Below are 12,547 nucleotides of genomic sequence, written 5' to 3'. Positions count from 1 at the left end.
CGGGGGCGATGGGAGCCGCAGCCCCCCGGTGAGAGCGGGTGAGTGCCAAGCGCAGCGGGCCCCCCAGGGTGGCGGGACTGGGGGGGCCAAGGGGGCGCAAGGGGCAGGGAGGCACAGAGAGACCCCGCTCCAGCAGGCAGCTGGCCCATTGGGGCCCCTCCAGGCGACCCCCATCTCCCCCCCCCTCTCTGGAGCCGGGCCACCCAGCGGCCCCTTCCGGGGAGCGAAGAGAAGACCCAGATGCCTGCGGGTGTGGAGGCATCGAACCCGGTTTCACGCTAGTTCACATCCGGAGCACTGAAAGAGCAGAAGGGAGCTGCTAGCAGGCCTTTGGGGTGGGGGGGGGGCAGGCGGGGGGGGCTGCAGGCGCTCCATTCGGTTGTGAACGGTGGTGGCCGGTGGCCAGTGTGACTGGTGGGAGGGAGGGCGAGTCAGCAGAGCCACGGGGATCAGTGGACTTCGAGCAGTGGCTGCTAGTCCTGATGGCGCTGTGCTACCTCCAGCGTCAGAGGCAGTAAGCCTGTGCGCACCCGTTGCTGGGGAATGTGGGTGGGAGGGTGCTGTTGCGTCCATGTCTTGCTTGTGGGCTTCCCGCGGGCATCTGACTGGCCATTGTGCGAACAGAACGCCGGGCTAGATGGACCCTGGGTCCGATCCGGGACGGCTCTTCCCAGTTTCTTAGTCGTTGCGTCCCCTTCCACAGACAGAGAAAACTGAGGCACAAAACATGGAAAGGGCAGCAGGGGGCGGGGGTCACACAGCCACACCAAAGTACCCCTTTGGACCCCCATTGCCCTGTTCCAGCAACGATTCCCATTCCACAGAGAATCAAGTGACCTTTGGCTGCTGAGTGGGAGGACAGAATCCACCCAGCCATCATAACAACGATGATAATAACAATAATAGTGAAAACAGGAAAAGCAGCCTTTGGAGCACCGGAACAAGTTCTGAAAGCATCCAGAACTCCACGCCCTTACGTATCCATCACAAAGCACCCACCAGAGCAGGCCAACTCAGAAGCAGCACAGTGCAAAATCCCAGAGTATGCCTATCTCATAGGAAGCAAGGGCTGGATTGCTCAGGAGAAAGCATGGTCATCCATTTGCATGTCGTAACCTTGGAACTCCCTGCCCCTGGAGGTCACGCAGGCACCACCGCTGGGTTGTTTCCGGGGCCTCCTGAAAACAGCGCTGTTCCAACTGACCAGTCACCCTTTCTGTCAGCATTCTGTTTTTTAAAAGCATGATTTTAAGATTTGCCCACTGAGGCACACACTTCTTACAGACGAGGGTGGAATCACCTTTTCTGCTCGTTCAGACTCCTCTCCCTGCATCACAAAAACCTCATCACCTGCTCTCGACATGAAGAGGAAGTAAGGAACTCACAGGGCTGTGGCCAGTGCTACTGCTGCCCAACACTCTTCAGGTCTGGGTTGTTTTGGGGACTGGGGGAGATTGAGAGAGGAGTGGGAAAATGAGATGCAGGGCCCAGCCCTCTTTGCCCCCTCCAGAGAGCCATCTCTGATTGTGAATCAGAGGAGGCTTTAAGTATGAGCATCTCAGGAGGAAGGATCCCCTGATTTCCACCCCCTATCTCTAGTGTTCCCTTGAGTTGTGGTGCTCACCTGCCTTTCTTACCCAGAATGCTCCTTTTCTTTGGTGAGTGTAATATATGCGGGGGGAGGGGGCTCACAGGCTTTGTAATGTGTGATCTACTTGCATCAGAAATCGGCAGCAAAGCAGGGAGATCCTTCCAGTCTGGTTGGCAGCGGAGAGAGACGATGGAAGAGCAAGACTTGGGAAGACCTGAGGCAGGAAAAGGCCCCCATATCATCCAGGAAGGGAGCAGTGCTGAGCTCTGGGAAAGAAGAGTGCAAGAGAACCTCTCAGGGAGCAAGAACAGCTCACATTTACAGCACCAGCGGTTGAAGGAGTTTTGCTACCACGACGCAGAGGGGCCCCGAGAGGTTTGCAGCCGACTCCACCACCTTTACCATCAGTGGCTGAAGCCAGAAAGACGCACGAAAGCTCAGATGCTGGACCTGGTGGTCCTGGAGCAGTTCCTGGCCGTCCTGCCCCCGGAGATGGAGAGCTGGGTCAGGGAGTGTGGAGCAGAGACCAGTTCCCAGGCCGTGGCCCTGGCAGAAGGGTTCCTCCTGAGCCAGGCAGACGACATGGAGCAGGTGAGAGCATTTCATCCTCATAGCTCCAAAGAAGTGTGGTCTTAAAAATCCCCACCAGTATCCCAAAGTTTTCTGACTGTCAGTCAAGGTCGTGATGTCCCCATCTCACCCCATCTCCCTTCAAAAATCCCACGGGTTCCAGATGTGTATAGCAGGGCCTCTTTAGAGGATCACAATGCACCCAGGGAGATTATGGCATTCCAGGGAAGGAGGGAATTCTTCTTCCATCAGCGGCACAGTCGTCGCAGCAGAACATGATTAGCGGTTATAAGCACCATACTTCTGTGCTTCCAGCAGCTGAGTGTCAGGGAACTTCTGGGCGCTTTCGCTCTCCTCCCTGTTGGTTCTCTCCTCCCAGAGGGAGTGCTGGATACATTTTTCTTGTCCTGTTCTAATGCTCAGAATACATTTTTGGCCCACATTCTTTTGCGCTCACCTACGAAAGGCACAGCTAGAGGGCTTAGGAGGTAGAATAACTTTAGAAGGAGACCTGAACGCAGATAAATTGGCGAACTCTGCCCGTGGCCTTTGCCTGTCCCAGTTCTTTCCTTTCCTGATACCTTTCCCCCATGACTGCCTGGGCTCCTTGTTCCTTTTCCAGGTGGAGGAAATGCTACCCAAAGCAGCCACGGATTTCCCTGAGGCGAAGAAGGCTCCCTTGGGCACCACACACAGAACGACCAGCAGAGAGAGTGAACGGACACTGGGGACTCCTTCTAGGCCTCCTTCGCTTTGTGATGGACCGGAAGGAGTTTCTGTGCAGCCAGAACAGGTAGGGGAGGCTAGGGTGCCTCTGTCCCCTGCACAGCTCTCTGGGCCTGGACGAATCTCCCCTTCCCCTTTGCTCCTATCCAAGATGGCTGCCAGGAAGGCTTTGAATGTCACTCATTAAGCTCTAGATCCTGCAACTAAGCCTCCCGTCACCTCCACTTATTGTCTTCATTGTGTGTAAGGAGAACATGATTTCTTCCTCTTCTTTCAGGGCCCGGTGACATTTGAGGAGGTGGCTGTGCGTTTCACGGAGGAGGAGTGGGCTCTGCTGGACCCAGGCCAGAGGGCTTTTCACAGGGACGTCACGGAGGAGACTTATGGGACCCTGGCTGCTCTAGGTAAGGGATGGAGCCCTCTGGGTAAGGCTTCCTCTTTACCCTGTTGACAGATCCTGGAAGGGGGGTTTGTGGCTCTTCTTTGTATCAGAGCATTGTGAGGATGTCATTGAGAAAAGAATTGCATCCTTCTTTTGACCTTTTTTGGGGTCAAAAAGGAGAGGCTTTGGACACTCTGTGAGTGTTGGAAGTGCTAGAAGCAATTTCACTCTTTCTGTTCTCTTTAAAAGGCCTTCTGGTTCCCCGAGCTGATTTCCTCCCCCGGCAGGAAAGAAGCGGGGAAGATCCATTTCTTGAGGCTGCCAAGGAAGGAGAGACATCAGCAGGTATGTGCTTAGGCCTGGTGGGGCTATTTGTCAGGTCTATCAAGATCTGCATTCGCCTGACATATCTGGCTAAATGTCATACACATGTAAAAAGGAGGGTGATGGGGGGACATGATAGAGATGTACACAAGTATGCAATGGTGTGGAGAATGTGGACAAGGAGACATTTTTCTCCCTCTCTCAAAATACTAGATGACCCGGGGTCATCTTATGAAGCTGATTAGTGGGAGTTTCAGGACAGAAAAAAGGAAGGACTCCTTCACACATAGAGCATAGTCAAACTATGGAATTCGCTACTATAGGATGTAGTAATGGCCACCAACGTGGATGGCTTCAAAAGGGGTTGGACAAATGCCTGGAGGAAAAGGCTACCAATGGCTACTAGTCCTGATGGCTATGTGCTACCTCCAGTACCACAGGCAGTTTACATACTTTTTCATACACTAGCCAAGCTTGCTCACAGTTACCCAGCTTTTTTTAAACACGTTCCTCTGTAATGTGCAAACTGTACCGGTATGTCCTAAAAGGACACCCGTAAATATTGTAATAGATGAAATAAAAACACTCTGTCCCCCTCTGGTTGTCAGTGCTATTGATTATCGGTGGCTATTTAACATATTTTGAAAGATTCTTTCTCCTGCTACTCTGATAATCAAAATAGCAATTCCTTGGGTTTGTTCAAATTTTCTTCTTTCAGCTGATGGGAGGGAGAGCAATAAACATGACGTCCACCAGAGAATGAAAACTGAAGATGAAGAGAAATGGGGAAACACATCCAGTTCTTTTGAAGGGGCTGACTTCAATGAATGTCCAATATCAGAAGAACCTTTTGAAGCAAACAGAAGGAATATTGACACTGCGGAAAAACTCTGGAAATGCTGTGAATGTGGAAAGAGTTTCACTGAGGAGAGAAACCTTGCTGAGTGTCAAAGAATTCACACACGGGAGGAGCCCTATAAATGCCTAGAGGGTGGGAAGAAATTCCATTATCAGATTAGCCTTCAATCACATCAAACTATCCACATGGGCGAGAAACCTTACAAATGTTCAGAATGTGGGAAAAGTTTCAGTCGGAACACATTCCTTAAAATCCATCAAAGAATCCATGCAGGGGAAAAGCCGTATGAATGCTTAGAGTGTGGAAAGAACTTCACTGTCAGCACACACCTTAAAAGACATCAAAGAATTCACACACGCGAGAAGCCCTATAGATGCTTAGAGTGCGGAAAGGGCTTCGGTGATAACACAGCTGTTAAAACCCATCAGAGAATTCACACAGGGAAGGAGCCTTATAAATGCTCTGAATGTGGAAAGAGTTTAGTTGATGGCAGAAATCTTAAACGGCATGAAAGAACTCACACAGGGGAGAAACCCTATAAATGTTTAGAGTGTGGGAAGAGTTTCAGTCTGAACTCAAACCTTAAAACCCATCAAAGAATACACACAGGGGAGAAGCCCTATATTTGCTTAGCGTGTGGAAAGAGCTTCAGTAAGAGCACGTCCTGTAAAAGGCATGAAAGAATTCACACGGGGGAGAAGCCCTATAAATGTTTAGAGTGTGGAAAGAGTTTCAGTCAGAGCTCACACCTTAAAAGACATCAAAGGATTCACACAGGGGAGAAGCCCTATAAATGCTTGGGGTGCGGAATGAGCTTCACTCGTAGCACGCGCCTTAAAGGACATCAGAGAATTCACAGAGGAGAGAGGCCTTATAAATGCTCAGAGTGCAGAAAGAGCTTCAGTGATAACAGTATTCTCAAAACCCATCAAAGAATCCACACAGGGGAGAAGCCCTACGAATGCTTAGAGTGTGGAAAGAGCTTCACAGTCAGCACGCACCTTAAAACCCATCAAAGAATCCACACAGGGGAGAAGCCCTATAAATGCTCCGAATGTGGAAAGAGCTTCCATGATTGTAGGTACCTGAAATCACATCAAAGAACACACCTAAGACATCGCTAAATCCCAGTGATTTCTAGAATGTGGGAAGATCTTCAAATGGAGCGGAGCCCATCATTTTAAATGATGCAGTTTGTGTAGCAAAAGCTTAATATGCACGCTTAATCACATTGTGATCAATATATGGCCCAAACTTCTTTGGGCTTTCACTCGGGCATCTCAAAAGAATGTCACACCAAACTGCCTAATAGGCTAACTTGCAAAGTTCTGAGTTCATATGTGTTGATCTCTGCCTCTCAAATGCTACAACATTCATAAAGGAGCTTACAAAATATTAAAATATATTGTCATGTGAAGATTGAATCTGGTTGGGTTCTAGTAAAGGCACTCATGCTGACATGCTATAACTTTTCACTGACTTCTGAGTCTGCTATTTTTGACCCCAAATAACGTGGGATAAACATGGTTGACCCTTTTCCCATCTAAAGTCAGGAAAAATAACATATGCTTCAGAGAAGGAATTTGAAGGAAGGATGGTGGGGTAGGTATAAAATATTCTGTTTAGGATGTAAATGAGTGAAGATGACACAAAGCATTTAAAAAAGTGAATAGAACTGAACGACACACTTCAGGTTTAAGCTAGCAAAAAAAAGAGAACCATTTAGGGTGGTTAAAACAAAAAGGGACTGTGAAGAGCTCCAAAAGGATCTCTCCAAACTGGGAGATTGGGCATCCAATGGCAAATGCGGTTCAGTATAAGCAAGTGTAAAGTGATGCATGTTGGGGCAAAAAATCCCAACTTCAAGTATAGCCTGAAGGAATCTGAGCTAGCAGTGACCAACCAGGAAAGAGATCTTGGGGTCATGGTGGATAGCTCAATGAAGATGTCAGCCCAGTGTGCGGCTACTGTAAAAAAAAGCAAATTCCATGTTAGGCATAATTAGAAAAGGAATTGAGAATAAAACTGCCAGTATCATACTGCCCCTATACAAATCTATGGTGCAACCACACTTGGAATACTGTGTCCTGTTCTGGTCACCATACCTAAAAAAAGATATTATAGAGCTGGAAAAGGTGCAGAAAAGGGCAACTGAAATGATCTAGGGGCTGGAGCATCACCCCTATGAGAGAAGGTTACAACAGCTGGGATTGTTGAGCATGGAAAAAAGGAGGGTAAGGGGAGACATGATAGACGTGCACAAAATTAGGCATAGTGTGGAGAATGCGGATAGGGAGACATTTTTCTTCCTCTCAAAATACTAGAACCCGGGGTCACCCTATGAAGCTGACTGGTGGGAGATTCAGGACATAAAAGGAACAACTTATTCACACAGCACATAGTTGGAACTCACTGCCACAGGATGTAGTGATGGCCACCAACTTGGATGGCTTCAAAGGGGGGTTGGACACATTCCTGGAGGAAAAGGCTGTCAATGGCTACTAGTCTTGATAGCTCTATGCTACCTCCAGTGGCTAGACGGCCATAGGATAGGTTGGTTCCTGGGAACCGACCTCGGAGCCTGCACTCCGAGGTTGGTTCCCTGAGAACCGGCCTCCATCCACTCCCGTGCTGCCTCTTAGGCAGTGGGGATCGGCACCACGCCCTGCGCTCGTAAGAGAGTTGTGGAGCGGCAAAAACGGGGCGTTCCGCAGGGCAGGGCGGGCGCAAGTGCCATTCCGATGCTTTCTATGCGTCGTCCAGCATCCCCTCCCCCCACTCGACTTCCCCCGGCTAAACAGCCGAAATTGGCTGTCAAGCTGCAAATGCAGGGCAGCTAAAATGTCTCCTCTGTGCTGCTCCTGTCCTGCATTAGATAGACAGTTGCGTCCGGAGTTCAGAGGCGGCCGCCTAACCCGATAGGATTGGGCCCTTAGTGAACGTGTCCATTTGATTTCAGTGGGTCTCCTCTTAAGCATGACAAAGTTGGGGGATCCAACTCTATGTTTTATTTCATTTATGTCTTTATTTACAATACTTGTATACCGTCACGCACCAAAGATCTTGGAGCGGCGAACAGCAGACAGGAAGAATAAAACATCATGTTAAAATCATTAGTATTTTCTAAAAGAAACAGAGTTCTGACAATCCTATGTCCTTAGGATGCCTGGGAAGTTAACCTGGGGGTGGAGGGTGGCTGGCAGAGGACTGGGAAACTGGTGGAGTAACTCTAGGGAGCTGGGCCAGACCAGCAGGGAGCTGCGAAGAGCAATGGAGTTATGAGGCTCGGGGGGGGGGGGGGAATTGAGGTGTGTGTCTGTGATGGGTGCAGGTTGTGTCTCCTTGTGTTTGAGAGAGAGAGAGAATCAGATCCAGGAAGACAGAATCGGATCCAGGGTGGGTATGGGTAGTGATCCAGGGAGAAAAGGGGAAAGAGGTGATGGTAGACAGTGGGCTGGCAGAGAGAGGGGTGAGTTTCTTTGTTTTGGCTCACTTGGAAGCCGCTGTTCTGGGCCATTCTCCAGAATATGGACTTTTGCCCGGAGTGGGTATTGGAACATGGTGTCTGTGGAAGTTTTGTATCGTATCGCATCCCATCTAGTTTGGTGTGACTGGTGAGCTTGGTTGACTTGGCTCCTTTGGAAGTTGTCCTTCCGGGACAATCCGTTCTGTTCTGGATGGGTTCTGGGCATTATGGAGTTAATGATAATATAATATGGAAAGGGTTTCGGTCCTAAAATATTGTTCTCAGGGTCTGTAACACATGCCAGTGTTTCTGGCATGTTTTTTTATTATTATTTAAATGGCATTATAGCCCATTCCATTCCATTCCATCTTTTACCACGTTGTATGTCATAGCTAAAGCCTTTGATTGTGTGGATCACAACAAACTGTGGCAAATTCTGAAAGTGATGGGAGTACCAGACCACCTTACCTGTCTCCTGAGAAACCTGTACGAGGGTCAAGAAGCAACAGTAAGAACCAGACATGGAACAACCGATTGGTTCAAAATTGGGAAAGGAGTACGACAAGGCTGCATATTGTCACCCTGCTTATTTAACTTATATGCAGAGTACATCATGAGAAATGCCAGGTTGGATGAATCACAGGTCGGAATTAAGATTGCTGGGAGAATTATCAACAACCTCCGATATGCAGACGATACCACCCTAATGGCAGAAAGCGAAGAGGATCTCAAGAGCCTCTTGTTGAGGGTGAAAGAGGAGAGTGCAAAAGCTGGTTTGAAACTCAACATTAAAAAAACTAAGATCATGGCATCTGGCCCCATCACTTCCTGGCATATAGAAGGGGAAGAAATGGAAGCACTGACAGATTTTACTTTCTTGGGCTCCAAGATCACCGCAGACGGTGACTGTAGCCATGAAATTAAAAGACGCTTGCTCCTTGGGAGGAAAGCTATGGCCAACCTAGACAGCATAGTAAGAAGCAGAGACATCACCTTGCCGACAAAGGTCCATCTAATCAAAGCTATGGTTTTCCCAGTAGTAATGTATGGCTGTGAGAGCTGGACTATAAGGAAGGCTGAGCGCCGAAGAATTGATGCTTTCGAACTGTGGTGCTGGAGAAGACTCTTACGAGTCCCCTGGACTGCAAGGAGGTCCAATCAGTCCATCCTAAAGGAAATCAACCCTGAGTGCTCATTGGAAGGACAGATAATGAAGCTGAAGCTCCAATATTTTGGCCACCTAATGCGAAGAGAAAACTCCCTGGAAAAGACCCTGATGCTGGGAAAGACTGAAGGCAAAAGGAGAAGGGGACGGCAGAGGATGAGATGGCTAGATAGCATCACGGATGCAATGAATATGAACTTGAGCACGCTCCGGGAGAGAGCGCCGGACAGGAAGGCCTGGCGTGCTATGGTCCATGGGGTCACGAAGAGTCGGACACGACTGAACGACTGAACAACAAATGTCATAGCTATTACATTTGATGCTCAAATGTAATAGCTATGACTATATATGTATACTATATATGTATACTATACTATGACTATATAGCTATCCTATAAATGTAACTGTAAAAACAACAGTTTCCCCAATATTGTGTTTAATAGGCCTCAGCAAGAGTTAAACTGTCGTTTACTTTGCATATCTTTGCATGTAACCCATCTGGTTTGTGTGTACAAATATATTTTCTCTGTAATCATTGCATGTTTCACCTTGGACTTCTGCATGTGATGTCCTTTTGCATGTCCTTCTCTCTATAAACCGTATCTTAAAACATCCTGTGTTTTCATTTGTTGAGCAAGCTGAAAGGGAATTCATTAAACAAAAAACCTACAGTTCACAAAACAACCTTAAGGCTATATTAGTGCTGTGGCGACATTTTTTTCAATCATTCTCATTCCATTTCATAGAGGAGAAATTGCTTCTGAAAAGAAATTCAGCAGTGAAGAAATTTTGGAGAAATTCTCATGTGTCAGGTTTGGGTTTCTTGGGCTTACCATACTTAGGAGGTGGCCGAGGAGTGAGCACAGGTGTCCTGTTTTTTATTGTACAATCATCTCTCTGGCAGCCTGGAGCCTTCTCAGCTTTCCACACTTCAATTTATTTATTCATTCATTCATTCATTTCATTTCATTTCTCTACCGCCCAACAGCCGAAGCTCTCTGGGTGGTTCACAAACATTAAAACCAAAAAGCACACAGTAAAACAATATAAAATATAAAAACATTAAAACCACAATATAACAATACAATCAGAATAAAACCAGAGTAAAACCTGGCGTGCTATGGTCCATGGGGTCACGAAGAGTCGGACACGACTGAACGACTGAACAACAACAACAAAACCTAGCAGCAATGCAGAGATTTAAAATACAGATTTAAAACACCAGAGATAAAAGACTAGGAAGCTAAAATGCTGAGAGAATAAAAAGGTCTTCACCAGGTGCCGAAAGGAATACAATGTAGGTGCCAGGCAAACCTCACTAGGGAGCTCATTCCACAGCCGGGGTGCCACAGCGGAAAAGGCCCTCCTCCTAGTAGCCACACGCCTCACTTCCTTTGGCAGGGGCTCATGGAGAAGGGCGCTGAGGATGATCTTGAGGTCCGGGCAGGTGCATATGGGAGGAGGCAATCCTTCAGCTAACCTGACCCCAAGCCATTTAGGGAATGTTAATACCAGCACTTTGAATCAGGCCCGGAAATGGACTGGCGGCCAGTGCAGCTGGAAAAATCCTGGTGTAATATGAGCTCGTTGGCCAGTCCCCGTTAGCAATCTTGCTGCCCTATTCTGGACCAGCTGAAGTTTCCGGACCATTTCCAAAGGCAGCCCCACATATTGCAGTAATCCAGACGAGAAGTTATCAGAGCATGGGTAACTGTAGCTAGGCTATCTCTGTCCAGATAAGGGCGCAGTTGGTATACCAGCCTAAGCCGATAAAAAATTCAAGCCCAGTTTAAGGCACAATGAGGTAATTCCTCCCACTGGGGCTTTTTCAGATCAGGAGGTGCAGGCATCCTGGGAGGCTGGCTGTGATTAGGTCAGCTCAAAAACACAAGAATACGTTATAAAACACCCTGAATGAGGCAGAACAATGGAAGCCCTTTCACGGGGGGGGGGGGAGGAGAAAACTTTCAAGAGATCTTGGCAGAGCATTAACTCCGCCTCATCCCTGGAGCCGGACACCACGCTGCCCCCACCTGCATTGTGGTGGCTGCAAACTGGGGGCCAGCCTGCCAAGACCTTTGATGCTTTTGCAGCACGAAGACCCCCAAAACCCTTAGGAAAAAAGAATGAAGCTGTGCTACAAGCCCTGTCAATGGGGAGCCCTACCTGGAATAAATGGTTGAGAATTTCTCCTCCCCCTGGAGAAATTCAATGAAATTGTCTCCCAAATTTCTCTGCCCACAAGTAAGGTGGAGAATTTCAAGAGGCCAGTTGCACACAGCTCTAGGCTATATATACAGTTTTCAACCAAGCACCCCAAAGCAGGGAAAACATCCTCCTGAAGGAGGCAGAAAGTGCCCGTAAAATCCTCCCTCACCCAAAGCAGATAAACCATGTGGACAGGAGGATGGAGAATACGATATGCAGAGGTGACTGCGGGGTTGTGGATAACTGATGATGAACAACTTAGGGCCACAACTTCTCTCTTTTTTATGCTGGGAAAGACTGAAGGCAAAGGAGAAGGGGATGGCAGAGGATGAGATGGCTAGATAGCATCACCGATGCAATGAATATGAACTTGAGCACGCTCCAGGAGAGAGCGCAGGACAGGAAGGCCTGGCGTGCTATGGTCCATGGGGTCACGAAGAGTCGGACACAACTGAACGACTGAACAACAACAACAAACCCAACTTGGGAGTGTTTCATCCTGGGAGTCATAATCCCAAACATCTGGAGAGAAGCAGGTTGGCAAAGACTGTCCTATATCCTAACCAAATACAGGGCTCTGGCCAATACCTCTCACACACACACATCTCCCATATAGCAGCACCACTGAAGGCAAAAGAGACAATTATGGTTCTTGAACTAGAGTATGCATCCTAAGCCAGGCCCTTTCAACTTTTTGTCACTGTCCTGACCTTAGAATCATAGAATAGTAGGGTTGGAAGGGGCCTATAAGACCATCGAGTCCAACCCCCTGCTCAAGGCAGGAATCCAAGTCAGGATTCTGAAGGTCAGGAACCTTCAGAGAGCCAATGTTTTTTAAGGGTGTTTGTATAAAGTACACTGCTGTCTCCCACCCACCCGTATCCCCCAGTACGCCATCTTATCATAGGAACATAGGAAGCTGCATAGTATTAGCCCAGTATTGTTGACACTGACTGGCAGCAGCTCTCCAGGATTCCAGGCAGGAGTATTTCTCTGCACCACCTGGAGCTGTCAGGGATTGAACTCGGGACCTTCTGCATGCAAAGCGGGTGCTTTACCACTGAGCCACGGGTCCTCCAAAGTGACAGAGGAGCAGAAAAGCTTTTAGTTTTTCGAAGGCAATTAGTTTTCAGTCCTATGCCACTTCCTTGGGAGTAAACCCCGTGGGACTTACTTCTGAGTAGGCACATAACAGAATTCCAGGATAAACCCAGCTTCCCCAACTGATGCGCTTCAGATGTGTTGCACCACAATTC

The 12,547-nt window shown here is 48.2% G+C and overlaps 1 protein-coding gene across 1 annotated transcript in view; it reads left to right on the top strand.

Annotated features, from left to right (window-relative positions):
* Positions 1 to 12,547, top strand: part of LOC146356518 (uncharacterized) — an 80,226-nt gene that overhangs the window by 44,596 nt on the left and 23,083 nt on the right. The window contains exon 7 of the mRNA XM_084841117.1: positions 4,640 to 5,533. Within this exon, the coding sequence (XP_084697243.1) occupies positions 4,640 to 5,533 (894 nt within the window). The remainder of the gene's footprint in view (positions 1 to 4,639; positions 5,534 to 12,547) is intronic.

Source organism: Heloderma suspectum, chromosome 2 (assembly GCF_057233095.1).
Source record: "Heloderma suspectum isolate Gila_16-S chromosome 2, 16-S_ref, whole genome shotgun sequence".
Classification (NCBI taxonomy): Eukaryota; Metazoa; Chordata; class Lepidosauria; order Squamata; family Helodermatidae; genus Heloderma; species Heloderma suspectum.
This window is presented reverse-complemented; position numbering and strand designations above follow the sequence as displayed.